Source organism: Caretta caretta, chromosome 9, assembly GCF_965140235.1.
Source record: "Caretta caretta isolate rCarCar2 chromosome 9, rCarCar1.hap1, whole genome shotgun sequence".
Lineage (NCBI taxonomy): Eukaryota > Metazoa > Chordata > Testudines > Cheloniidae > Caretta > Caretta caretta.
Genome location: NC_134214.1, coordinates 53,061,615 through 53,088,722, shown reverse-complemented (window position 1 = coordinate 53,088,722; position 27,108 = coordinate 53,061,615). Strand labels below are relative to the sequence as shown.

Sequence of the window (27,108 nt, the reverse complement as noted above, 5' to 3'; positions counted from 1 at the left end):
CCTGGTGCTCTGCAGACTCATATTCCCTCACATGCCTGGCTCTGCTACCCAGGCTCCGTTCCCTGATTCACCACTTAGAATCATAGAATATCAGAGTTGGAAGGGACCTCAGGAGGTCATCTAGTCCAACCCCCTGAAAGCAGAACCAATCCCCTGGCTCAGATCCCTAAATGGCCCCCTCAAGGATTGAACTCACAACCCTGGGTTTAGCAGGCCAATGCTCAAACCACTGAGCTATCCCTCCCCCCTTGCCTCTTTCCCTTTCCACTGGTTTTCTCATCCTCATCTTTAGTATTGCTGCAATGCTCAGAACATGTGCTGAGACCTTTCCAGTCTGCTGAGAGAGGGTCCTGCTGCTCCGAAGAGCTTGCAATCAAAGGGCATTTAAGCCATGGCTCTGGATAGGGGTAGTGTGGAAATGACCCAAACTAGCAAGAGCACCTGAGAGAATGCGCCTCATAATCTCTGCTGCAGTTGCTACTTGGAGGGGTGGGAGGAGACAGGGTCATGTCCACCCTGCCCCCATGCAGCATCCAGCTCCTTAGCAGTCACCCTTCCCAGAGCCCAGTAGTTGTGACCGGCCCATATGACTGTGCAAGGGGTGGGAAGCTTGTTTAATATCAAGGCCAAGGAATGTGTGAAGGGAACTCATCTTCTCTTTTGAATTAACCCCTGCCCATTAACCTTACTTCAGTCCTCTCCCCCACACCTACCTGCTCTGCACCCTTCCCCCCACCTTGCAGAATCCATCTGCAGACCTTGCATATCCCTCCCGACTAGATCTGCCCACCAGTTGATTTGAAATTTTCCCTACAATCGAATCCCAGTCCGGTATCTTGCCTTTTGGCTAGTTTTAAGCTGAGCTAACCCACCCCATTTTCTCTGCCTCACCCCACTACACCAGCAGCCTCACACAGACAGCTCACTAGTGGAGGGAATGCTGGAATAGGAAGGGCTCCTGAGAGAGTTACAGTGAGGTGTGTCCCAGCTGCAGTTGCCTAGATCCTCCTGTACTAGGCTGCTCTTGGGATTTGCTTATGGGCTCCTGCCTCTGCAGCGTGTCTGAGTGCTCATTGCTGCCTGTGGGCGTATTTAGCCTGTTCTCCATTGCAGCTGCGTTTGCAGTCAATATCCTTGGGGCTAGTGAAATTCATGACCTTTGGGGGGTTCACAATCCACATCTGAATTTTGCAGCACTGCTCAAGATCCAAGCAACCTGGGAAGTGGTGTGGTAGGGAGTCGTTTATGGAAATGGAGTTAGAACCAGAGCTTGGCATCTAGAATGAAAGGCTGTTGGTACAGGCCTGTGACTAGCAGGCAAACCAAGCAGGCAGTGATGTACAAGCGTGTAGTTGATGACAAACTGGAAGGACTGGATGTTTCTCAGGGAGTTTGCATAGGTCAGAAAAACTCCTGGAGCTGATGCGCTTCATGGCCAGGTAACTGCTACAAGATAGACAGACAATCGTCTGAAATTAATTGGATTCTGGTCCATGATGCAAAGCCCAAAAATGGAATGATAAACCTACTGAACCAGTAAGCCAGAATGACGTCAAGTACCCTTCAACTGTGTCCTGTAATGATAACGAGAGAACACTGGGTTCTGTCAAAATGACATCTTGTTGAATGCAGAGAAGTAATATCTTTGTACAGCTTTCATGGCATATTCGGGAATAGGATGCCGAGAGAGAAGACACAATCAGGTGGGGTTGTTTGCCACCATCTGTTGCTTGTTTGGTTAACAACAGTTAGTCAAAATGCGGCCAGACCACCTTCAGCTGTGATCCTGTTAGCTCTCATAAACTTGAGCACAGTTTGAACTGGGGTAAAATTGTCCAAAGTGCCCAGTGGATGTGTGTATTCTTACAAGATCTTGTACGAATACACTGGTAGTCCGGATCGTACACCACGACTACAGTTTATTAGTGGAAATATGGAAGAAAATATTTATCGAACTGTTTAAATGGAAGCACAAGGGAACAAAATCTGTGATAACATTCTGATGTTGTGTAGAGGCAACATATTGTTTTATAACCTCCTGCTTCCCTGTCAGTATGTTAACATCAGCACATATAAGGACCCCCAAGCATTTTACATTGTACACACAAGAATTTTGCCATACATAGACATATGACACTGGCATTCCTAGGAATTATGCATCTCATCCACCGTAGCACATAAAGACTGCTGCATGAATAACGCTGTTACTAACAAAGAGACTGTAAACACAGACTAGTTAAGATAAATGGATTATATGGTTATAAATCTGTCTGTAGGACTCTCATGTCATCACAACTATTTACAGTTAGCTACTGCCTCTTAGATGAAATCATATCCAGTTTTACACTGATGCTGTTTCATGAATCCAATTGCAAGTCTGCATTCTCAGTCTCCGTTTTGCTGATTTTGTTACTCATGAAAGTGAGAATCTGATAGCACTGCCTAGAGCATGTCTCACACTTTTTCAGAGCCACATGCTGACTACATTTTAATAGAGAAATATTCTTATGTACCACTTTCCCTTCCACTCATGAGTGTATATGGGTCATCTTTCCTCCCATTTATGCTCATGTAACATCCCTGTGGCAACTAGAGCAATCACTCACATGGAAAAGGCATTCTATGTATTGTCTTTGGCTATGTCTTCATGCAATTTAGCAGCTGGAAACAAGGAAGAGAGCAGCACCGTGCAACCAACCAGCTCTCTGCAGACACCATCAAGTTGTCCTCAGTCTGAAAACCTCTGGCTTAGAGACATAGTGCGAGCAAGATTTCTGGAAGCTTTGTCCACGTAGCTCTGCCCTTCCATGGTTAAAATAGCTTGTAAGCTTTGCCAGTCATTGTGACAATGTCTCAAAGTCATGAGAGGATGCAGCATTGGGAAGAGGCATAGGGATGAGAATGGGGACAAGAAATGAATAGGAGACAGTGAGAGTCAGTGGTTAGAGCATTGGCTTGGGATTCAGGCAACTTGCGTGCTATTCCCATCTCTGCCATTGACCTGCTGGGTGACATTTCCAAGGTCACCATCGCCTCTGTGTGCCTTAGTTTCCCCATCTATAAAATGGGAATAATGAGACTGACCTCCCCCTTTGTAAAATGCTTTGAGATCTACTGATTAAAAGTTACTGTACCCAAGTGTGCGTGCGTGTGTGTAGCTGGGACAGTTTCTCTTCCTCTGCTTTTGGACTGGTGGTTTTGTATTGTGTTTGCTGATTTCATAAATCCTGAGCCTTATCATGATTTTCTCTCACATTTCCAGAGGCGAAAGCCAAATACACTGACCCTCTGAGTCACTAACTCCCTGCATGCAGCAGTGATTAATGGGCCAATAGGTTAAAGTGTCATCTCTGTGCCAGTTTTGCTGCATCCTTCTCATTGCCTGTTTCCTCTCCTGTGTTAATTCTGTCCAGTGGGAAGAAGTGAGCGGCTATGATGAGAACCTGAACACCATCCGCACTTACCAGGTGTGCAACGTCTTTGAACCCAATCAGAACAACTGGCTCCTCACCACGTTCATAAACAGACGGGGCGCCCACCGCATCTACACCGAGATGCGCTTCACCGTGCGGGACTGCAGCAGCCTCCCCAATGTCCCTGGTTCTTGCAAGGAAACCTTCAACCTGTACTACTATGAGACGGACTCTATCATTGCCACCAAGAAGTCGGCCTTCTGGACGGAGGCACCCTACCTCAAAGTGGACACAATTGCTGCTGATGAGAGCTTCTCCCAGGTGGACTTTGGGGGCCGGTTGATGAAGGTGAACACTGAGGTGAGGAGCTTCGGACCCCTCACCCGCAATGGCTTTTACCTTGCCTTCCAGGACTATGGGGCTTGCATGTCACTGCTCTCGGTCAGGGTCTTCTTCAAGAAGTGCCCGAGTGTGGTGCAGAACTTTGCCATCTTCCCAGAGACCATGACTGGGGCGGAGAGCACATCTCTGGTGATTGCACGTGGCACCTGCATTCCCAATGCTGAGGAGGTGGACGTACCCATTAAGCTGTACTGCAATGGTGATGGAGAGTGGATGGTTCCCATTGGCCGCTGCACTTGCAAGGCTGGCTACGAGGCTGAGAACAACGTGGCCTGCAAAGGTAAGACTCCGCTCAGCTTGGGTATTGTTTCATGATGCTTTGCTTTGCTAACAAAGAGGATGCTCCAAATCCAGCTGAGGTTGGCCAGCGCCCATTCTACCATTGAGGGGCTTCTGTGCTGCCCTCAGGGATTGTCAGGGGATCTGAGCATTGTGAAACAGCCTGGCCACCGCCCCCTATCTTCCCCCTCCCACTTCCCGCCCCCTAACTGCCCCCCTTAGAACTCCCAACCCATCCAATCCCCCCTGCTCCTTGTCCCCTGACCGCCCCCTCCCAGGACCCCCTGCCTCTAACCCCTCCCCCGGGACCCTGCCCCCTATCCACACCCCTGTCCCCTGACTGCCCCCCGGGACCCCTGTTCCTAATTGCCCCCCACCCCGCCATCCAACCCCACCCCCTATCCAACCCCCGCTGTTCCCTGTCTTCTGACTGCCCCCCACCCTGAACCTCCACCCCATTCAACTGTCCCCTGACTGCCCCCCCGGGACCTCCTGCCCCTTAGCCAACCCCTCTTACCCTTACCCTTATCATGCTGCTCACAGCAGCAGGACAGGCTTATTTGAAAGCCTGTGAGGTGGGCTGGCGCAAGCCGCGCTGCCCACGCGGTGGTGTTACTGTGGTGGAGGGGAGACAGTGGGGGAGGGGTCAGGGGTGAGCCTCCCTGGCCGGGAGCTCCGGGGCCAGTGGCCACCCCTGATCTAGTGGGGAAATGCATTCAGGGCCCTGTCAGCTAAATCTGACATGGAGTTTGATTCAATCGTGTTTGTATCCTTGTTTGTTTCTTTCCTCAAACAATTGTGAGGCCAGCTTTTGTTTACCCCAGTGTTTTGGGGAGGAGCTTTTGTTTGTGCAAATGTGTGAGCTAATGCATTTGCATGTGAACGAGTGTTTTGGGGTCAGAAACAAGTAACTGGTGATTCTAGATATGGTGCAGTCCTTGGTGGTAATGTGACATGGGGAAATTGAGCAGAAAGCCTGCTAGACATCCAATAAATGTGACATATCTTTCTCCCTCCCTCACTAAGGTAGCAAGCGAACCATCTGTTTTTAATCTGGGGTTTACCTAGGTAGTTGAGTGGAACGCTCTGAACTCCTTTGGAATCTTTAGGTGTATGGTGAATGCAAAGTTGCCTTTCCCTTCTCTAGGTGTGTACTTAGGCTGAACTGAAATCAATGGTGGTGTGTTTCTAGCAGAGCTCTGCCCTGGGTATGCGTTGTTCCAGAGCATGGGAGGTGTTCAAGGGAGTCTTTTCCAAAGTAGACAGAAACCTGAGAGCAAGACATTCAGTAAGAAAAATTCCAGCTACAAAATAGAATGTTGGCTATTTTTTCTTTTCATTTTAAAGCTGTATCGGGGCTTTAAAAATAGCATTTATTTTTATTCTGTTTTTAATACCTGTGTGGGAGCTTGAAACCAAAGTTACTTGCACTCTCCATATTCACCAGTTTCCATTTGGCAAACCAATTTCATCCATGGGTGCTTGTGGGATTGGCACCCAAGCCCAGAGAGTCTCTGGAAAGATGCCTGTCAACTGCAATGGTCTTTTAATCAGTCGGCACAGATCTGCACACCTTCCTTTGGGTTTTACTCCCTTGTTTGTCCAGCAGCATCAATGATGTCAGCACAATCGTGGGAAAAGTGTCTTTTGGTCAAAATCCTGCTACAAATCCTGTGGGACTGGTGGGATGTGTTTGACCAAAAAATAGCAGCTATCATTTGCTTTCTTAATTCTCTCCCATGGAGTAAGAATGAAGGATTTAGGATAACAGTTTAGATCCAGACTGTTAAGGCAGGCCAGATTTAAGGCCTGACCCACTTGACGGTGTACTTCAAATTGCTCCATCTTGTTGTTATAAAACACATTGCACGTGTGGCCGATGATTGTTTGTTAGTGCTCAGACAGGGGCTGCACTAAAGGAAATCAAGCAGCAGATCGTTCTCTTGAAGGAGCCTGTGCAACAGCTGCTGCATGAACGGAAAATCTCCGAAGCGATGTTTGTGATTTCCCAGCTTCAAAGGGCTATGCAGGACTGCATTAGCTGGCTGGGCCTCTTTCATCTCTCTCATTATTTCCTGAGCGAAGCTGCAGGAACCAGAACAATCCTTGATTGGTTCTGATTTAAATGAAACTCTGGGAACAGCACTCTGATTCTTCCCGTTAATTGGAACTTTTCTCTTTTTTTTTGGGTTCTGCCATCCAGGCTGTCAATTTGATACCGCCTGCTGGAGTCCTCCGCGGGGCTGGTTTTAGAAATACAGAAATCACACTTGTTTCGTTTGATGTCCTCTTTTGGAGGTTTTTATTAATATTTCCAAAATTGTACTCTGTTTTTTCTGTAGCTTTACTTACTTTCTTCCCTCCCAAATTACACTGTTTATAGAAATTCATTTCAGGATGCTGAGAGGGTAGAATTTTCAAGTGTTGGCCATTGGGGAACCTTGACACCATCAAGCCTAGAAATTCAGATGTTTACATTAAATCTCTTTGTTTTATGCTAAAGTCGGCCACGGCTGGCTTGAAGCTGCAGTGAACTCCCTGCTGTAGGCCAACAACATACACCATCAGGAAATACACCAAGCTCATCTAGATTCTGCATAGAAATTGTGTAACCGGGGCCTCCGAGGACTGTGGCTGTGTTTAATGAAGATGTTGAGGACTGTTCGATGTACAGTATGCAGGATTGCCGACTCTCGGGATTTCATTGTGAGAAAACACTGGCACTAGCTGTATAATGATGCTGAAAGCTCCAGCACTTGCATGATTTTTGGACTTCTCCAAAGGATAGCCTGAGCTGATTGGCTGCCTTCCCCACTTTTTCACCTTCCTGGAGAAGAACAGCCAATCGGAGCTGCTGCAGAAGGCAGGCAGAACGCCCCTCCCCCACCCGAGGAGTTTTTAAGTAGTGGAGGAGGGAGAAATCCATAGGAGGGGAAGGAGGAACAGGGAGCAGAAAAAGCCCAGCAGTTCCTCTGTCCTCCCCTCTTGTGAGCAATGGTCAGTCTGCTCCCTACTCCCCCTTCCTCTCTCCATCCTTGCCAAACTAGGTCCAGGGAGGGAGGAGGAGAAGCCCTGGATCTGCAGGAGGAGCAGATATGTGATGACTGACAAGGGGCAGATGTGTGTCTGGGGAGGTAAATTTGATGTGGGGGCTGGAGTGGTGCATAATTAAGTGTTGGGCTGGGGGAGTGGTAGATATAGGGTGAGGGGGCACAGAGTTAATGAATTAGAATGTCGAGGGCTGGGGAGACGGTGGAAGGCCCATGTCATCAGGCAGCAGCCCGAGCCCTTGCAGAATTCCTGGTCTACAAACATTGGGGAGAATGGGCAACACCGTAATTGTCAGACACACTCAGGGGCGGAGGGGAGGAGAAGAGGCAGGGGGAGTTCAACATTGAAAACCAGGTCAAAACCTATTACAAAATCTTTTAGAAAATACTCTTCTTCTTTCTGAGCCACTCTTATGGTGGGAGGGCCAGGGCTGACGCAATTTTTGAACTTTTGGGGTTGGCAGTACTGGGTATGTAATGGTCTGTTTACTTGCAATAGATTATTCAGCCACTAGATGGCTCTATGAGGTGAATAGAGGTCCAGCCAGAGTGTGACCTTGGGTAAACAAGGAGGACAAAGCTGGGACTCAAGCTGTGTAGGCACTTGTGTGCATGTGTCTGTAGTTGTAGCTGTTTTCCTTAATGAATGTTTCCTGTTTTAAAAGAGCTGTGATTCCATGTATCCTAAAAAGATACAGAAAAAATAACCAGGCTTGTTCCTCTCATAGTTTTTCATCCAGGCAAAAATGCAGTTTTTCAGCATGAAAAAACTGCTTTCCAGTCTATCAAAAGGGAGGCAATTATCTTATGTATTTTAGTACAAGTGGAAACAATCTGAAAGTAAGTATGATTCTGTACCTTTGGGCACAGTTTTTAAGATCTCCAGATCAAAGGGAAAGGGTGGAGGTGTTAAGAAGGCATAATCTTCACAGAAGATTTAATTGTGTTTTGCAAAGGGGAAGATTGGGGGACATAGTGCTTACAGTAAAGCACTAAGGTAAAGGCCACATTCTACATTTGCATCTGTCTGTCCATGTTGCATCTCACCCATCTTTGTGGTATCTTTGTGACATTTACTTAGGATGCTCGCTTAAGAAACAGGGAGGTGTTCAGAATGACTCAGAATATTGAGTCCCTGGAAGCAGCTTCTTTATTGCCCTTAGTAGTAGAGTTGTGAAAAAAATACTATGAATATACACATGGATCACAGATTTGATCCAGAGCAAAATGTTGTTCTTATTGATGTAGAACATCAATTGTTTTTCTCAGTGAAAAGAATTTAGATGCACCTTCTGGGGGAAACACTTTTTAAAAAATGACTGGTTAGGAATTTGCGATTTTTTTTTTAAATAAAAAAACGTATTTTCTTGGCAAAATGATATTCTTCTACTTACAAAAAATAACCTCCAATTTTGGCAAAAGTTTGAATTGAAAAATGAGAAATAATGTGATTTTTCTATATGTGTATATTTTTGTTTTAAATTGATGGAGAGAGGAGGGGGGAATTTCTTTCCTCAGTTCTACTCAGTAGCTTCTAGGAATATGTATGTTTCACAGTTCTTCAGAATTCCAGGAAGAGATGCTGCCCATGTAAAGTGCTCTGGGGCTTCTCCTAAAATGCTTTAGTTTTGCTGTGTTTGCATGGCTAGCTAGCATCACTGTGAACCTAGAGTTATGTACGCCGTTCCATGCACAATCCTCTTTTTAGTGTGGAGCAATGGATGAAATATGCAAGCTCACTTTGTCCAGCTGGTTAAAGGAACACGGTCAGCATAAGAATAACATGTCCATTGGAAAACATAGTAACTCCTGTTACTATTAGCAAACTGCTAGGATGACTGTAATTGAAAGAGATTAGAGACACTAAGAACCACCTAGATGTCGAATATTGGTTTCCCTTTATCTTTTCCATTTGTGCCTGTGATGATTAGTTCAGCACAACTATGAAACTCACTATCTTATCTATAATACTTCTCTGGCCCCCACACCATGGTATCTGCACACCTCAGTCTTTAATGTGGTGAAGCTCGCAGCACCCCTGGGAGGCAGGAAAATGCTAGTGTCCCATTTTACACGTGAGGAACTGGAGTCCAGAGACACTAAGGCCCAAATCCACAAAGGGACTTAGGCACCTTAACCCAAGATTTAGGCACTGTCACAATCCACAGACCCCCCACGTGGATGTTGCCTAACCCTGTAGAAGCCTAAACCCTCTCAGCACCTGTGTCTTCTGGGTAAAATTCACTCCATGGTAAGGCCAGGTCTACAGTACAGACCTATATCGATATAACTATGTTGCTCAGGGGTGTGAAATTGACGTAGTTGTACTGACCTAACCCCTTGTGTAGACAGCACCATGTCGATATAGCTACCGCCTCTCGGGGAGGTGGATTAATTATGCGTAGTAGCATATATTGTATGTGAAGACGAGCCTAGGTTTCTAACTTTGGGTGGGTTCAATGCTGCCTCACTTTGCACACCTGACACCTGTCTCCTGCTTATGCCCCAGTGTGATCCGAAAGCCCAGCATTCTTCCACCCATCTTGCCAGCAGGGCTTGATCTGGTAGGTGTGTTCTGAGCATGTCTACCAGATCAGTCCCCATTCAGAATTGAACAGGAGGTGGTTGCAGCAGCTGCCTTATAACTTTTAGCCCAGTAGTTAGAGCACTCCCAGGGGATGTGGGAAACCCAGGTTCAAATCCCCCTCTGACAGAGGGGAGAAAGGATTTGAGCAGGAGTCTCACTCCTCGCAGGAGAGTGCCCTGACCTGGGGCATATTCGCATGTGACCCGGCCCTGAAGGATATTCTGGTGTGGGGTTCCCTCAGTCAATAAATTAAAGAGTCATTGAGCCACAGAGAGAGAGAGAGTGAGAATGATTCTAGAGCCTGGTGGCACCCACCAAGTAGTTCTCCAAACCCCCTACTTCAGTGACCAAAGGACCTTCCCAAATGTCAGCGGGGCAGCAGAAAAACATTATCAAGATTTGTAGAAAGGGAAGTAAAAGACGGAAACAAACTCAGGCGTTCTATTGAATGGGTGCTCTCTTAGAACACTGACTGCTTACTATTAAAATCTGGTCTGAGGTTGGACTTCAGGGTCTTAACAGCTTGTCTACACAATATACCATGTCTGTTTCTTTAAATTGTTTTGTTTCATCAGGACTCGAGGCAAATCTGAGCAGATGGTATGGTGTGGGTCATGTAGACTCACTCTGCTGGTAGGGACCAAGGCGTGACACGTCCACAGCAGATGGACAACACCTGGGTTCCCAAGCCATGGGTAATTTTCTGTCCAACTGCTTTAGCCAATGAATGGTATGTGTGAATTGTGTTTGCGTCTCCTTGCAGATGGCCCTCCAGGGAAAGCCAGGTGGACACAGAGTTTAATTGAGCTACCCTGTCCCAGGGGCAAGGCTGGGAACGAATTGTGACTTTGAGAATTACAGCTCACTCCTTTGTTCCCCTTGCTCCTCTCCCGATCCTCTGCTGGTATAAATGGGTGTAGCCCCTTGTAGTTCAGAGCAGAAGCGCTGATTGACATCAGCGGAGGATCTGGTCCAACCCATGATACATCTGCCCTCCATGAATACTGCTTTTGGCCAGTCAGCCCTGACATGCTTTTGCTGACATATTTACTGAATAACTGATTTTCAAACTGCATAGTAATGGGCCCGATTCCTTGTGACACCCCTAGAGGGTAGATTGCAATGTAACTTGCATTATAAGCACATATTGGACTTAACTGCTATAGGCCAGTTGCAGATTACTTACCCTTTGGGCCCAGGGAGAGGGCAACCAACCAGGGAGCGATTAGTAACTCTCCGAGTCACAATTAGTTCCCTGGACTGCCCCTGGGGTAATGCAGCTGTGTTAAATTATAATATGTGTCTATTGGTATAGACCAGCGTGACTTGCTTCTCTCTCTGCAGCTGCTCAGTTTCCCTGACTGGCATGTTGTGGGAAAGGGGCTAAGGCTCCTTACCAACTGGTATGGGAGGGGAGTGGCCGCCTCTCGAAAGCTGCTCTCCTCCTGGTGCTACAGCTGTTATGGGCAGTCAGTGCAGGGCGCAAAGGAGATGTCTTATCTTCCTTACTCCCCGGCACACTGTCATAAGGGCAGGTGATGGTCCTGCCCTAGGTGAGCTGAGGTTTGTGCAGTACCTGGCACAGTGGGGCCCTTGTCTGTGATGGGGGCTTCTAGGTGCTGCTATAATACAAATAAGTCATTGTAACTGAAAGCTTCAAGCCTTTATCATGAGGTGTGTAGTATAACTTCCACATATCCTGGTTTACTGCTTGCTGATTGGTCAATCCCAGATACATATTGGTAGATGTCATGCCTCTAGCCTTGGTGATCTCAGTGGTGTTACAGGGCCTGACTACCTCCAAGTGGTCAAAATCATGAGTCAGACTCCCACCACATTCCTCCCCAGATCATGAGATTAGCTTAAAAATCATGAGATTTTAAAATAATAACCCCTGGGTCTTTTTATTTGCCTTCTGGATTTTGGGTCTTTAGGGGTCATGTGTTTTGTGTAGCCCTGAGGGCTAGAAACTTGCTCTGGTTTGAAATGAAAGGTGGTTTCTAATGTTATCACAGGATAACAATGTTATCTAATGTTATTGTCTTGCAAGCCAACTGGGTGATTTAAAAAAAAAAGGGGGGGGGGAAGGGTAGCTTAGTGGTTTGAGCATTGGCCTGCTAAACCCAGGGTTGTGAGTTCAATATTTGAGGGGCCCATTTAGGGATCTGGGGCAAAAATTGGGGATTGGTCCTGCTTTGAGCAGGGGGTTGGACTAGATGACCTCCTGAGGTCCCTTCCAACCCTGATATCCTATGACTCCAGGAGCTGGGGCTTTCAGGAAAGCATCAACTATCATTGAGATTTGCCATAAAACTCAGACACTTGGCAACCCTATGACGCTGCTCTGTCTTATGCTCTGGTTTTAGATCAGTGTGGCTCCACTCTCTTTTGTAGAGTCGCTCCTGATACACGCTGGTGTAACTGAGAGCAGAATCGAGCCCTCTGCACACAGCAGAACCGTCTGCTTATCCAGCGCATTCTCCTCCTTGCCAACTCCCAGGAGGGCTGTGGATTCTGACATCTGTGCAAAGCCTTTGTCGACCTGAGCAGCTGAGATGAGCCACTTAATAATCCTGGGGGGAATTGTCACTAAAAATTCCTGGGATGTTAAGAAAGTGGAAAATGGGCCTAATTCCACTGCGATGGAGAAATAGGCTTGTATTGTTTGGGTCCCTCTCCCTCTCCCCCTCCCCACCCCAGAACAAAAGCTGCAGATATCATAGGGCTATTAGACCAGAGCTGCTTCATGCTGACAGCCAAGCTCAGGGGGCACTTAGGGAGCCATTAATACCAGCTTTTATCGGCACTTAGCTGCTCGCTCAGAGCCCCCAATTGAAAGGAACAGACAGAGCGCAATCTTCATCAGGGGGATTGTCAGTCCCTGGGAGATTAGCGGTGTGTTTTCGGGTCAGCACGATCTGGGTCATTACCATTGTGGACTGGGATGAGAACAGGAGTGGGGTTGGTTATTTATTTTTTTAGTGGCTCTTTTAGATTTTTGTCTTGCAAGCCACCTGGGTGATTACTGCTTTCACTTCGTTTGGTAATGTGTTGCTTTGGTAGGCAGGCACCTGCAAAGCGTTTCCTTCCGAGCTGTGCGGTATGCGGCACTGGTCCGAAATCCCAAGCTGTAGAGGGACTAGTATAGGTTTCCCATGGGCAATTGGCGTACAGCATGAAAAAATGCAATCCTGGACCCAGGCCCACGTACTCTGGCAATGTGGGCCTAAACTCTCTGATAGCGCCCCCTGGTGCTTGCAATGTGCCTTTTCAGCAGAATGGAGGTTCCCCTGAAGCTTCCAGTCAACTAAAAACCTCCAGGTTCTTATTGAACTGGACACGAATAATCTAGTCAGTGCGGTATCCCTTGCGTTATTCAGTTTGGTATTGAATTCCATTGATTTTTAGTCTGCCCCATAATTCTCTGTCAGTGTCCTGCAGATTTTTGTATGGTCAAGGTGCTGGTGCATCAGAGATATCAGGAAAGAAGTGGGCAGGTTTGGTAGCTGGGTACAGGACAGCTGAGGGGGAATTACAGACAAGTCAGCTTAACTTCAGTACCCGGAAAGATAATGGAGCAAATAATGAAAGCATTCAATTTGTGAACACCTAGAAGAAAATAAGGTGATAAGTAACAGTCAGCATGGATTTGTCAAGAACAATCATGTCAAACCAACCTAATAGCTTTCTTTGATAGGGTAACAAGCCTTATGGATGGGGGGAAGCAGTAGATATGGTGTATCTTGACTTCAAGGCTTTTGAAGGCTTTTGATACTGTCTCGCATGACCTTCTCATAAACAAACTAGGGAAATACAACCTAGATGGAGCTACTATACTACTACCCATCTAGATGGGGGCATAACTACGCTCTGGGAATGGTTTGCCAACAAGTTATCAGTGGTTCACAGTCAAATTGGAAGGGCATATCGAGTGAGGTCCCGCAGAGATCAGTTCTGGGTCCAGTTCTGTTCAATGTCTTCATCAATGATTTAGATAATGGTATAGAGAGTACACTTATAAAGTTTGCGGATAACACCAAGATGGGAGGGGTTGCAAGTGCTTTGGAGGGTAGGATTAAAATTCAATATGATCTGGACAAACTGCAGAAATGGTCTGAAGTAATTAGGATGAAATTTAATAAGGACAAATACAAAGTACTCCACTTAGGAAGGAACAATCAGTTGCCCACGTACAAAATGGGAAATGACTGCCAAGGAAGGAGTACTGCAGAAAGGGATTTGGGGGTCATAGTAGATCACAAGCTAAATATGAGTCTAACACTGTTGCAAAAAAGGCAAACATAATTCTGTTATGTATTAGCAGGAGTGTTGTAAGCAAGACACAAGAAGTAATTCTTCCTCTCTACTCCACACTGATTAGGCCTCAACTGGAGTACTGTGCCCAGTTCTGAGTGCTACTTTTCAGGAAAGATGTGGACAACTTGGAGAATGTTCAGAGAAGAACAACAAAAATCATTAAAGGTCTAGAAAACATGACCTGTGATGGAAGATTGAAAAAATTGGGTTTGTTTAGTCTGGAGAAGAGAAGACAGAGGGGGACATGATAACAGTTTTCAAGTACATAAAAGGCTGTTACAAGGAGGAGGGAGGTAAATTGTTCTTGTTAACCTCTGAGGATAGAACAAGAAGCAATGGATTTAAATTGCAGCAAGGGAACCTTAGGTTGGTCCTTAGGAAAATCTTCCTAACTGCCAGGGTGATTAAGCGCTGGAATAAATTGCCTAGGGAGGTTGTGGAATCTCCATCATTGGAGGTTTTAAAGAATAGGTTAGACAAAGACAGCTCAGGGATGGTCTAGATAATATTTAGTCCTGCCTTGAATGCCGGGGACTGGAATAGATGACTTCTCAAGGTCCCTTCCAGTCCTATAATTCTATGGCACATGGACAGACATGGGATTCAGTTTGGGATCGTGGGAAAGTACATTATCTGGATGTTTCTGTTAACATGAATGCAATAGTTAACCATGTTAGTATTTAGATAATCATAATTAGGTTTCAGAGTTAACACCGCATTGGAATCAATGGTCAGTTCATAATTCTCTCTGAGCTGTTTCAGGCACTGTGCAGACTCAAGCAGATAACATGGTGTCACTTTATACTGGGTTCACTTTTAGAAGGTCGTCTTTGCAGGGAAAACAATAATTTTTAAGAAGTTAAACCTAAAACTTTGGGGAATAATTCTACAGTACCCAGTGAATTCTTTGCCCAGTTTCACAGCCGCAGAAGCACAGCTTTCACGTGGTTCTGGACATGATTCCCTTGTAGTCTGGGCAGTCAATAACAGCAAGAGTTCTGTGTTGCTGAGCGAATATCATTGTAGTTAGCATCTCACACAGACCACAGGGTACAGTAACTGATCCTTCCATACCATTCTGACCTTTGCAACAGGGTTATCCTCCGATACCAGTGCATTCAATAAACTGTGCGGTGGACCTGTAGAAAGACCAAAGGAGCTCTGTACTGAATTTTTATTTTGCGTTTCCCAAGGCAGAGAGAGAGGGTCTGTTGATTTTTCTCTTGATGAATTCCTGCTGTAATGCAGTTAAGAACTTGTGGAAGATGTACTGTAGCCAGAGACACCCAGAATAGCACACAGATTTAGCTGCCCAGCACAGCTGGAAATGTCACTGGGGCTAGTCAATTTAAAAATTGGGGAAACTGGGATCAAACAGAATGGCCTGACTCCAGTCTGCCCATGGAGGCAACACCATGGTTTCCCTGCTCTAGAGGACGGTGGCCCCCTGGACCTGTTCTAAAGCATACATGCCAATGCTCCTTTCACAAGCCAGAACAGGAGCCTCTTTTTCTAACACCTTTCTCACTCCAAGGGGAGTGCGAGTCAGAATGTTTCCTGCTGAGGGCTGGATGCTTTCAGTGTTTCTTTAGAAGTACACATCTGTTTACTCCCTTAGTTCCCATTTTGGGGGTGGGGGCAATCTGGTGATTTGTGTGAAACAAAAACCCCTCTCCAGAGCTTGGGTTTATACTCCTCCTTCCCTTGTGACTCAGGGTGACAGAACTGCTGTTGCATACAAGCGCAGGCTCTGTTTCACCACGCACAGCAAACAATAACCGAGGGCAAAATGAAGAGTGTAACAGCCCCAAACCTTCCGGTCTCCTAACTCACTCCATTGCTACTAAGCAGTGTCAGGGCACATGAACTATCTCTTTCAGTCTGTAACAGGAATGCTGGTAGGAGGGGGCTGAGGAAGGCTCTCTGCAGGAGCTCTGCCGTGAGGCAGAGAGAGGCATCCTCGTTATGGGGATAGTACTTTTTTTCTTGTGATAATAAAGTTCCTTGTTCAGTGTTAGAAGAAAGTGACCCTCTGATGCTTTCCCATTGTGCATGACACACAGGAGACCCCTTTCTGTCTTTTCTTTCTGACTAGGCCCCTCTCAGGTTTTGGGACCAGACCGGGCCTTAGGCACAAAGATGGTGACCTGGGAGCTGGTCCATTTGGACTTCCTGCAGACCTGTTCTGACCTGGTAGCTAATAGCACATGCCCAGTTTCTGCATCAGCAGAGGCACAGCCTCTGTGGGCCCCATCGGATCTGACTGCCTGTGGTGGGACTAGAGGGGAGGGAGTCCGTCCCTCTCCATCGGGCATCTTGGAACACCACAAGTTAGAATGCCATTCTTGCTTATTAAGGTAACAGAGCCAGCCTGTCATTGATTCGCTCACCAGCTTCTGCCTTGAGTCCGTAGGCCTGGGCAAACTGTGAGAAGGAACTCCTGCCTGTCGCATCCGATAGGAGTTCTGCTCCCAGGGAGCCCCAAGGCTGAGCTGAGACTGCAGGGATTCAGTACACCACTCCATGAGCCGTGCCTGTGGCATTATGCACTCTCCATAGCTAATGCCTATCACATAGGTAATATGCACTTGTGCTAGCAGAGGATGGGCTGGGTGGATAGGGTTCCCTCACTGGGCCCTGAAGCTTCTATAACCTTCCCCCTGGCAACTTCAGTGCTCCTGAAAATGAGAGGCTGATGGCACTAGCTAGGACTAGACCTGGTGTGCTGCTCCTTCCCTTAACTCCTACTGGTGCATTCCATGGGACGTTATCACCACATCACCCTTCCACTGACAATCAGCAGCGAGAGCTGGGCCAGTCCCCATTCATGTTAATGCACTGGCTCCCGCTGACTTCAAACAGAGCTGGATTCAGCTCCCAAATTGTTAAGCCAGACAGAAACCTAAATCTCCAGAGTTGAACAATACGCACTGTTTAAACCCACTGAGTCGCTCTGAAACAAGTAGGAAAAACCTGGAGCCTAATTCAGTGATTGTATCACAGCCTCCCATTCTCCTCTGTGACCTTGATCACAGCTGCTCTCCGGTGCTCAGGTCCGTGGCTGTTACCTATTTCATTTTTAATTCCCCTTTCATACCCAGTTACATTCCTCTGCCTTGGGATTAAAACTCTTATCTCACAGGTCCCTGTCATTGCTTCCCCAAGTTTAAGACAGAGCAATTGTCTCCAGTTCTGTGTGGACAGCCATTTTGCAGATTTTGCTACCTGTGAGCAATAAGGAGCACCTTCAAAGAATAAACATAGGGGTGGAGCCATTAAAAACTCTTCCTCCCTTCTTCACCATCAAGGTTGGGCAGGTCCAAAGCTCACAGCTGTGAAGCAGGCTTTTCAAAGTCATGCCACTTGCTGCACCAAAGTGAGAAACGTTAGCCAAGCAATCAGCTTTTATGAAAACCATCTTTTTGTCTCTTCTGCTAATAGTTTCCGTCTTCTGAATCACAGCCTAGCCCTCCCTTTCCCCCTGGACAGAGAGCTTTTGTGCTTGGATGTGTGTGAAGACTTTACCAGGCCCCTTCCAGCTGGGTCAAAATAAACAGGCTTGTGATTGGAAATGTGCCACCTTTTTGGCTGAGCTGAGAATTGGACTAGTGCCCCCCCGGAGGTGTGTACTCAACCCGGGGTCCTACTCTCTACCACTGATGTCTCCTGTGTGTGTGGGGTGAGCCACCGTGCAGTCTAGCCCAATGCTGGTGATGAACATGCCTCATGGCCCGTGTCTGCTTCCCCGTGTCATTCTCCCTGCCAATGAGCTATTCCTTTCTCCACTCACCAGGCTCTCTCTCTTTCTTTTCTTATTATGGTGTCTGTATAGGTCTATTATTCAAAGCTGTTACAGGCAAGCACCCCGTGCACCCCATCTCCATCGATTTCAAAGGGCTGATTTGGAGACATTGGTTGAATATTAATTGCTATGGTGGGGTCTGCTTTCTTTGCCCCCTTTTAAAGTCCTGGTTGTGGCTGTAGTCTCTCCCTTTCTTCTCTGTCTTGTTCTGTTAGTCTTTTCTCTCCCCGGGTGCCTTTTCTTGTGTGTGTTGTTTACCTCTCTTTGCTTTCTTTGTCTCATTTTTGCATTTGTCTTTCCCTCCTGCTTGTCACTGTTTCACTTTCCGGGCCAGATTCATGAAAGGGATAATGGGGGAGATGGTTTCCGCGGGTGGAATTTTAATGAAAGAACGGCCCCATTCCTATTCATGGTGTATCTTTCCCATTCGAAGGACAGGCCTCGGTGATAATTACTGATTTCCTGTATTTATAGATCACAGACATATGGAAACAATAGTACTGTGTGAGATTTTTAAAGTGACAGTTTGCTGGTTCTTTTGAAATAAATATGGACATTCTGTAATTATCACTGGAATAATTTGCCAACGTTCAAAGGAGGGAAACGTCAAGAGTTTCCGATCAAAATATTGCTCATTCTGAGAAGCAGGCCTTGACTCCTTGGTTTTCATCTTTCTAGCTATGTATTTGTCATTCTTTTCCCATTTTATGTAGGCTTGAATATCCTCTATTTCCATTGCCTCTGTGCAGCAGTGCAAATAGCCACAGAAGATGCCAATGCCTCTATAAAGAAGAACAAGTGGTACAGAATCATGGGTTCTGGTGGGTGTTATGTTCACTACACCCATAAAAAGAAAAGGAGTATTTGTGGCACCTTAGAGACTAACACATTTATTTGAGCATCCGATGAAGTGAGCTATAGCTCATGAAAGCTTATGCTCAAATAAATTTGTTAGTCTCTAAGGTGTCACAAGTACTCCTTTTCTTTTTGCGGATACAGACTAACACGGCTGCTGCTCTACACCAATAAAATATTCTTGCTTGAAGGTTGCAACATAATGCTATTTTGATTCTTAGAATCCAGGATGATAACACACACTACCCAAAAACAGAGCAAGACAAAGCAGGCTGCTCCCAAAGGCAGCAAGGCACAACTCACGCCACTTGCTCTAGGCTGGCTTTTTCCAAACAGACTCTGACCACACACTTCCCTACAGAGCCCGCTGCTCCGCCTCCCTCACTCTTAAAGTAATAGCTTACAATTCCAACACATTCCTTGTTAGCCCACCTTACCAGAGTGGCTAGGTGAGCGCAGTGGTTGTCAACAGACTGTTGAATACTTCTCCTAGCACTGCTTGTGTAGCATGAGCATCCAAAGAGTGTAAATTAAAGCAGCCAGAAGCAGCTTTAAAGAACGCTCCGGGGCGCAAGCAGCCATAGGGACATGCTCCCTGGCAGCTGTGGGGAGTGGAGAGGAGCAGGCCCAAGGAGGTAATGGGAGAAGAGGCGGCAATGATATGGAGACAATGGCATGAAGGAGAGGACAGACAAGGACAACTGTCGTGGTGCCTTGATACTAGGAAACCAAACACATTCTGACAAGAGAGGGGTTGCTGTAGTCCTTCTCAGTGCTTGTGCCTGTTTCTCTACTTATCCACATTGGTGCTGGGGTCTCGGACCCTGGGACTAGATTCTTCTCCCTGTGCTCTGACCTGCGCTGACTCTGCTTCCTCCCTTTTGCTGGGTGCTGCTCTCCTAGCCCCGGCAGTCAGCAACTGTCTGGTCTCCTGCAGCCTGGTTACCTATGGGACCTTGGTGTGAGCAGCTGTCCGCTCTGTTATAAACCCCGGTGCTCCTGCTTGTTTTCTGTCTAGCTCACAGCACCATTGTTGTGCACCCCGGATGGTGAACACTAACAACTGGTGAACTTACTGGATGAGTTCTTACCCTAAAGAGGAAAAATGTGTTAACTAACCAGGACCTGTGTGAGTCTTCCCAGAGGGATGGTCTCTGGTTTTCATACTGGTGGCCTACTTCCTGCATGGCAGCTGGGAAGCATCTCCATCTCCAGGCTCCTTCACTGACCCAGCAACCATTCTCCTGCTCAATTCCCTCCCACCACCTCCTTTTGTCTTCCCCACTTGCTACTCCGTAGCCCACCAGGGTCCCTCTGCCATCTCTCTGCACTGTGATCTTTAGACACATTGTATGCTATTTGCCAACAGGGTGGCTCTGGCACACAGGGGGGCTTAAGAAGACACCATCTGCCTCCGTCTTTCACACAGCTCCCCGCTTTCCCTTTCTCTCTGTGGTTTTGTGAACTGCCATACAGAAAAAGCAATCGCTAATTAGAGCAAGAAAAGAGGGATAGGGAAAAAGAAAGAGGGGAGCTGGGAGGAATTTAGCTTCCATGCAAATCAGTCAGCCTTTAAATGTAGAGGCCTTTCTTCCAAAGGAGTGGGAGTGGGTTGTTTTGACAAAACAAGTGACAAAGGTCCTTCCAAAGTGAAAGGAGGGCTTTTTCTTTTCTTTTAAACTTTCCACCATAAAAAGTGTGTGTGTGTGTGTGGTGGGGGGTGGGGCAGAGGTAAAAAGAAAGTGTTTGTGAGAGACTCCCACTGCCCATCTCCCTTTCTGTCTTTCGTCCCCTCTCAATAGCTCCATTCTGTGATTGTCTCTATTATAGGGACTGGGAAGTGTATCATTTTCACTGATCCCTAGTTTTTTGGTTTGGTTTTGTTACTGCTGCTGCTGTTCTCTCTGGCATCCAGGATGAACACTGGGGACTCTCGGATGTCTTTGAAAGGAGGAACTGCTGAGAGCAGCTTCCAAGTGCTAGATGCCCGGAAGGGCCAGGGAAGCAGTGGGCAGAGGGTCCCGAAGGAGAAAGCAGCTGAACAGTTTTGAGGGTTTGCCTACATGCAGGGTTGTACCTGTTTAATTTAGGGTAGGATTCTGATCCAATGCAAAAGGCAGTGTGGACACTCTGATTTCAGTTTATATTTCAGTTTCGCATATTTCAGTTTCGCTTAGAAGTCAATTTAAGATAAACCAAATTAACTCTGATTTAAGAGTGTCCACATAGCCTTTTACCTGAGTTTAACTCAAGAGGATAAAAAGTAGCTTTCAGTTAATCCAGTGCAGCATTTGTGGGTAGCCGAGGCCTGAGCAGTCTTTCTGTGATGTTTCTCTCGGTGCTTTTCCTCTTTTGTAATGTCCCCTGGGCATACTGCAGAGACCCTGGTGTTGACAAACCATTCTTTTCTCTTGCTACCTTTACTAGCCCTGTGCAGTTGGTGTCACATAGAGGAACACTTTGTATAGCAGAGACATGCAGAAAACCTTGCTACAGCGCCGACAGGTTGCTTGATTGAGTGCCCTGGAGGAGAGCACCTGCTTAACTCTGACAAACTCAGTATATAGAGAGCAATAATACTGTTCTCTGCATTGGGCATGAAATGCACACACCTTTAGGAACCTAGAAGCACAAAGAACCAGGGGCGGCAAGTTATTCCAGGCCGGGGGGCCCAGCTCCACGAATGTTCGGGGACGGGTCTCTGCCCCAGCCCCGTCTGCCGCCCTTGTGCGCCTCCCCTGGAGCATCTCCCGGCCCCATCTTCTGCCCCCGGGCAATTTAAAAGGGCTGCAGCCGCCACCACCAGCAGTGCAGCGGGGCTAAGGTGGCTTCCTGCCTGGTCTCGCTCCCTATGGCCCCAAGGAGGGGGGTGTTTCCGGCACTGCCCCCCCCTTAGCGCTGACTCTGCAGCTCTCGTTGGCTGGGAACTGCAGCCAATGGGAGCTGCAGGGGCGGTGCTTGTGGGCAGCAGCGCGCAGAGACCCCCTGGCCTCCCTGCCTAGGAGTCGCTGCCAGAGAGGTGCGCGGGTCACTTTTGGGAACTGCCTGAAGTAAGCACCCCGCCTCTCACCCTCTCCCGCACCCCAACCCCCTGCCCCAGCCCAGAGCCTGGACCCCACACCCAAACTCCCTCCCAGAGCCCAACCCCTCACCCCCTCCCACATCCCAACCCGCTGCCCCAGCCCAGAGCCTGTACCACAAGCCCCCTCCCACACCCAAACTCCCTCCTAGAGCCTTAGGCAGGTGTGTGTGTGTGTGGGGGGGGGGGATTTGGACCCGTTCTGGGCACCACCAAAAATGATATAAACCTGCCACCCCTGCAAAAAACCCAGTCCGGAACTCCTGAAAATTCCCATTGCCTTCAGGATTGGACTCAGACGAATAGAAAGAGACCGAGTGAGGTAAAGGGCAAGAGAGAAAAGGGCTGTTAAGAGATGCGGAAAACAAGAGAAAAGAGAGAGCAAGAGGAGTTGGAAGGGAAGGGACAGCAATAGGAAATGCCTGCATGCTGGAGAGCCAGAGGTGTAGAGTTAAGAGAGAGCATGGGAAAGGCAGGAAGAAGGGACCCACAGAAAAGCACAGAGAAGGAGGAGAGAGAGATTTGAGAAAAATAGGGATGTTGAGAAAATCTGAGAGAATTGATTCGTGCTCATGGTCTGCTTTTGCAAAGAGCATTTTGTAGGCAATTTGCATCTCAATAGCTGAATGCAGCCCTTCCTGGTCTCTGAGAGTTAAAGAGCAAACAATTGCACCAGTGGAAAAATACTGAAGAGTTGTCCTTCCATGGGATTGCCTGCTAGCTAGGGAGCAGCCAACTCTGCAAGCATGGCACTGTGCTGCTGAATCTCTAGCTTCAGGCACCTGTGTTTCACTCCAGCATAGAGTGCATTGAGTGCCAGGCACACACCTGTAGTGCTATAAGCAACACCTCCACAACCAGTTGGAAGCTGACACCGCTATTATCAGGTTTCAGAGCAGCAGCCGTGTTAGTCTGTATCCGCAAAAAGAAAAGGAGGACTTGTGGCACCTTAGAGACTAACACATTTATCTGAGCATAAGCTTTCGTGAGCTAGAGCTCACTTCATCGGATGCATTCAGTGGTATTTTACATCGGATGCATTCAGTGCTATTACCAGGTACTTTCCACTGAATGCATCCAATGAAGTGAGCTGTAGCTCACGAAAGCTTATGCTCAGATAAATTGGTTAGTCTCTAAGGTGCCACAAGTACTCCTTTTCTTTTCGCTATTATCATGCTCATCAAATATTTAGGGATCTGTTCTCCCATTAGTCCTGGGGGGGATTTATGTACCAATTCCCCTCCCTCACCTTTCACTGGGTGGGCTAAACACCCACCAGTTACAATGCAAGGATCTTCTGAGATGGTTCCAATTCAGTTCAAGGCTGCACAGTGATTTTCCACTGACAGCTACATTAAAATCATTTCCTGGTGCAAGTCAGGAGCCAAACTGGCAGAGGCAGAGCCCACAGCCATGTTGCTTACTGACATAACATGAGCTACTGCTTTGGACTGATGGAACAAACTCTGCTATTGGGCAGGCTGGTGTAAAGCCCAGGGAGAATGAAATTCAACAGTGCTGCTATTTCTCTACCCTCATGCTGTTTTTAGGGCCTGATCCAAAGCCCGCTGAAATTCATGGGAGTTTTTCCATTGACTTTAATGGACTTTGGATCAGGCCCTCAAGTGCATTCATCCCAGGCTCTCAGGAACCCTGGAGACGCAGAGCGTGGGGTTCAAAGGAAAGGCCTGGACAGTACACAGAGTTGCTCCAGTTGAATTAAGGCCTTTTCAACACAAGAAAGTTGCCCTGGTTTAAACTAAGGTGTGAATTTAAACCAATGTCGTTAACCTGGTAGAAGCCCCTGGGCGTACATGCTTCTGTCATCTGAAAAGTGGCTTTTTTCACTAAAGTTTAAGTGAAACTGGTTTAAGCTAAATGTCAATAAGCCACTTTTAAACTGAAATAAGGGTGCCCACTCACGGCTTTTTACTTATTTAATTAAACTTGTTTAAAAAAACCAATCTAACTCAGACTGGTGCCACTCTTCCATGTAGACAAGGCCTAATGGGGAATAGTAATCAGTTTATTTAAACTGGTGCAAAACTCACTGTGGATGCTCTTACTTCAGTTTAAACCTGACTCATCTATTTTGTTTTCATTGCCAACTTGTGCTACATTGATCTGAGTGAGAGTTAAGCTGACTTAAGAGCGGATGTAGAATTTTGTGATTGTTTAACTAGATCCATTTAAAACATGATATTGGTTAAACAAGTGTGAATCAAAAGGCATAGATCAAAAGAACCCAATGTGGAAGCTTTCCTGATCATTTAAAATTGGATTGCCCTGTTCTTCTTTATAATCTCAAAACAATAAAAGCTTTTTGCCATCATTCCTATCCTCTGTCAATACTAAATGCTTTTCCTGGCTTGGTCATTGCAGTCTAGCCCTTCTGATTAGTACAACATATGAGCTTCATTCCCATTCGTCACTGACTCCATATATTTGCTTTTCTATATTTAAACATGGCAACCATCTATGCTTGCCTCAAATATTTTAGCTTTACAGTGTAACTACAGAACCCCATCACAACAGTCTTCTTTGTCCCAGAAGCTATAACTATTGTCTTTTAATCTTTGCCTATTTCCACCACTGGGTGGAACAGGCAGCCCAGGTTTACTGATAGCTGTGCTTCAGTGAGCTTTAGGGAGTAGATGGCTTTGAATCACTGTACTTAAAAAAATGTAATTTTTCTTAAATGATGTCTTAATGAAGACATCCATTAACACTCACAATAATTTCACAAGGAAAATGTCCAGAAAAACCTTGTTAAGAATGTTTTCTAATGGGTATGATGGGTTTTCATGGAGGCCTGAATTAGACATTATTAGCCAAAATGTTGCTTCAGTGAATTCAGGCCCTGTCCCTTCCTGTTCAGATCCATGGAGCACAGCTTGAAAGATTTAGAGCAGCCAGAGATCTGGTATTTCTGTTATGGGGGAAAGGGGAGAGCTTCATTTCCAGAATCCCCTCGTACCTGGAACACTAGAAAGGAGTTCAAGGAGTAGCAGACAGGGCCGTTCTGCAGCATGGTGTGCTGCTTGATGTGTAGTCATTTATATGACAACAAACTGGGAAGGTAAGTGCCTTCAGGGAGAGGAGAGGAGAGGAGAGGGGCTGGTGGTGGTGATCTGGACTCAAGCTGTACCAACCCACTACCCCGTCTAGAGGGTTTGGAATGGTGTTTTCTCACCTTGGAAGGGTTTCTGCTGTTTCATGATGTAATATTGTGGTGCTCCACAGGTATGTTAAATTTCAATACATGATGGACCCATGGATCTAAGGGGTGAGGTACTGAACCCCCTGGCATCCAGCACTCAAAGTCAGAGTTATCAGTGGAAGCTGCACTTCCTCTGCCACTGCTTGGAGGGTTCTCCAAGTCCTGGGACCTCCCTGGAGATTTCCCTGTAGCTCTGTGTGCAAACTCAAGGCTCTGCTATCATCATAATGTTCCTGCAGGTTGCAGGCCTAGTCGTAGTGCTGCGGTCTTGAGCACTGGGAGCCAGGTTAGCATGTAATCTTATGGAGGCTCTCATTGCCATTCCTCTATTTTTTTAAGCCATCATTTGAGCAGAGGGTAAAAACAGATGAAAAATAATGTAGTGAGAAAACACTTTCAGATCATGAAACTCAAAGAGAAAATGCCCCCAGCCATCCACCCGTGGAAGCAAATGAATTCAAAGAGCAGGTGTTTGGGGCAAAGGAGAAGGAGACATGATATTTGTTCCATTAACAGTAAGTGTGTCAATCAGCTGTGACCTAATAACATCAATAGAAAGACTGTGCAGGGGAAACGTTCTCAACGTGGATATTTATTTATTCCACATATTTTTATTGCGGGTCTGTGAGAGGTGAGAAGATGTCCTGAAAGCCATGAAGTGTGGTGGTGCTTTTCCTTGTGTGCTGCTTATCTTAGAAGGATACTGTCGGTGTGTTTTTTCTTCTTTAATGAGAACTTTTGAGTGTCACATTGATTCTCACCGTAAAAAGAGGCCACATTGATTTTTCCAGGGGACTTTTCATGAGCTTATTTAAAAGTGGAGGAACAGAGCTGTTTCAAAACTGTTGACTTTGTTCTACAGAGCCACCAGTCAATATTGGAAACTTTCTGTGGTAGTTTAAATGCTTGGGGAACTTTTGATGCCTTGTCTAATACTGCGGGTGACAGGATTCATAGGAGGGGCAACATCCTGCAGTGACTTACTCATGGGACGAGTTAGTTGTTGAATGTGGGATGGTTGGGACAGAGGTTAAATGAGCCAGGGCCAGCCTTTGTGGGTTTGCTAAGAGTGTAGGGGCCTTCACATCACTGGGCTATTGATCCATGTCAGTGCAGCGCCCTGGCTGTGGCACGCTAGGACTATGTTGTGCCTACGGCATTCTGGCACCATGCCATGCCTGTGGCACAACAGAAATAATAGCAATAATAATAATAATAAATAAACAAATAAGTATCTTCCTCAATGTATTTTCTCTGTGTGAACATAGCAGGTGAATCTGCTAGGCCATCATCCCACAGTATTTTCAGTCCCTTTCTCTCCTGTAAAATAGCGACAATTCCTTTTCCAACATACTTGAAAGGACTGGGACATTTTTCTAGAAAAATCCAGGATCAAACATGCCTCCAATAGCAAAAATTGTTCCTGACCTCTCGTTAATAGGTTTAAACAATGAACGCCAGGAGATCGCGGTGACTCACGCTATGTGACCAAAGGGTCATGGTGTGATTTGTTTTAATATTTCAATATCATGGTTGTTTTACATTTATTTTGCTTATACAAGTTCCATAAAAAACTTATTCCATATCAGCATTAAAACAATGCACCTACTAAAATATATTCCCTTGCAAAGAGTTAAGTAGTGACTTTTAGGTCAATAACATATTAGTGTGAAATAGCTATTAACAAAACATGACCCAATTGCAATCTTGGGGCGGGGTTCTTACTTTCATTGACATGCATATCTTTTACTGTACACACCAGGCTGGATTCATCCTTCCATTAGGGGTGCTTCGCACCTTTCTGGAGGCCAAAGCTCCCCTAAATCCAGCTCAACTGGCTCTGCGGAAGAACCCCTGTGAAGAAAGATGCTTGGGTAGTGGAGAAGCACTGTAGCAGCTACTGTGCCTTTTTCTGTACTTGCTGGCAGCTCAGAACCCCTGGGAAGAGGATAGAGCGCTGGGTTGAAACTCAAGAAACCTGGGTTCCATCCCCTGCTCTGCCACTGATGTGCTGTGTAATCCTGGCCAAGTCATTTCCCCTCTCTGTGCCTTAGTTTCTGCACCCATAAGATAGAGCTCGTGATACTGATTGAACTTTGAGATC

At 46.6% G+C, this 27,108-nt stretch overlaps 1 protein-coding gene across 9 annotated transcripts in view; it reads left to right on the top strand.

The window, feature by feature from the left end:
- Window positions 1-27,108, top strand: part of EPHB1 (EPH receptor B1) — a 414,114-nt gene that overhangs the window by 94,712 nt on the left and 292,294 nt on the right. For all 9 annotated transcript variants that reach the window (XM_048863514.2, XM_048863519.2, XM_075132294.1 and 6 more), the window contains exon 3: window positions 3,414-4,095. In XM_048863514.2, coding sequence (XP_048719471.1) covers window positions 3,414-4,095 — 682 coding nt within the window. The remainder of the gene's footprint in view (window positions 1-3,413; window positions 4,096-27,108) is intronic.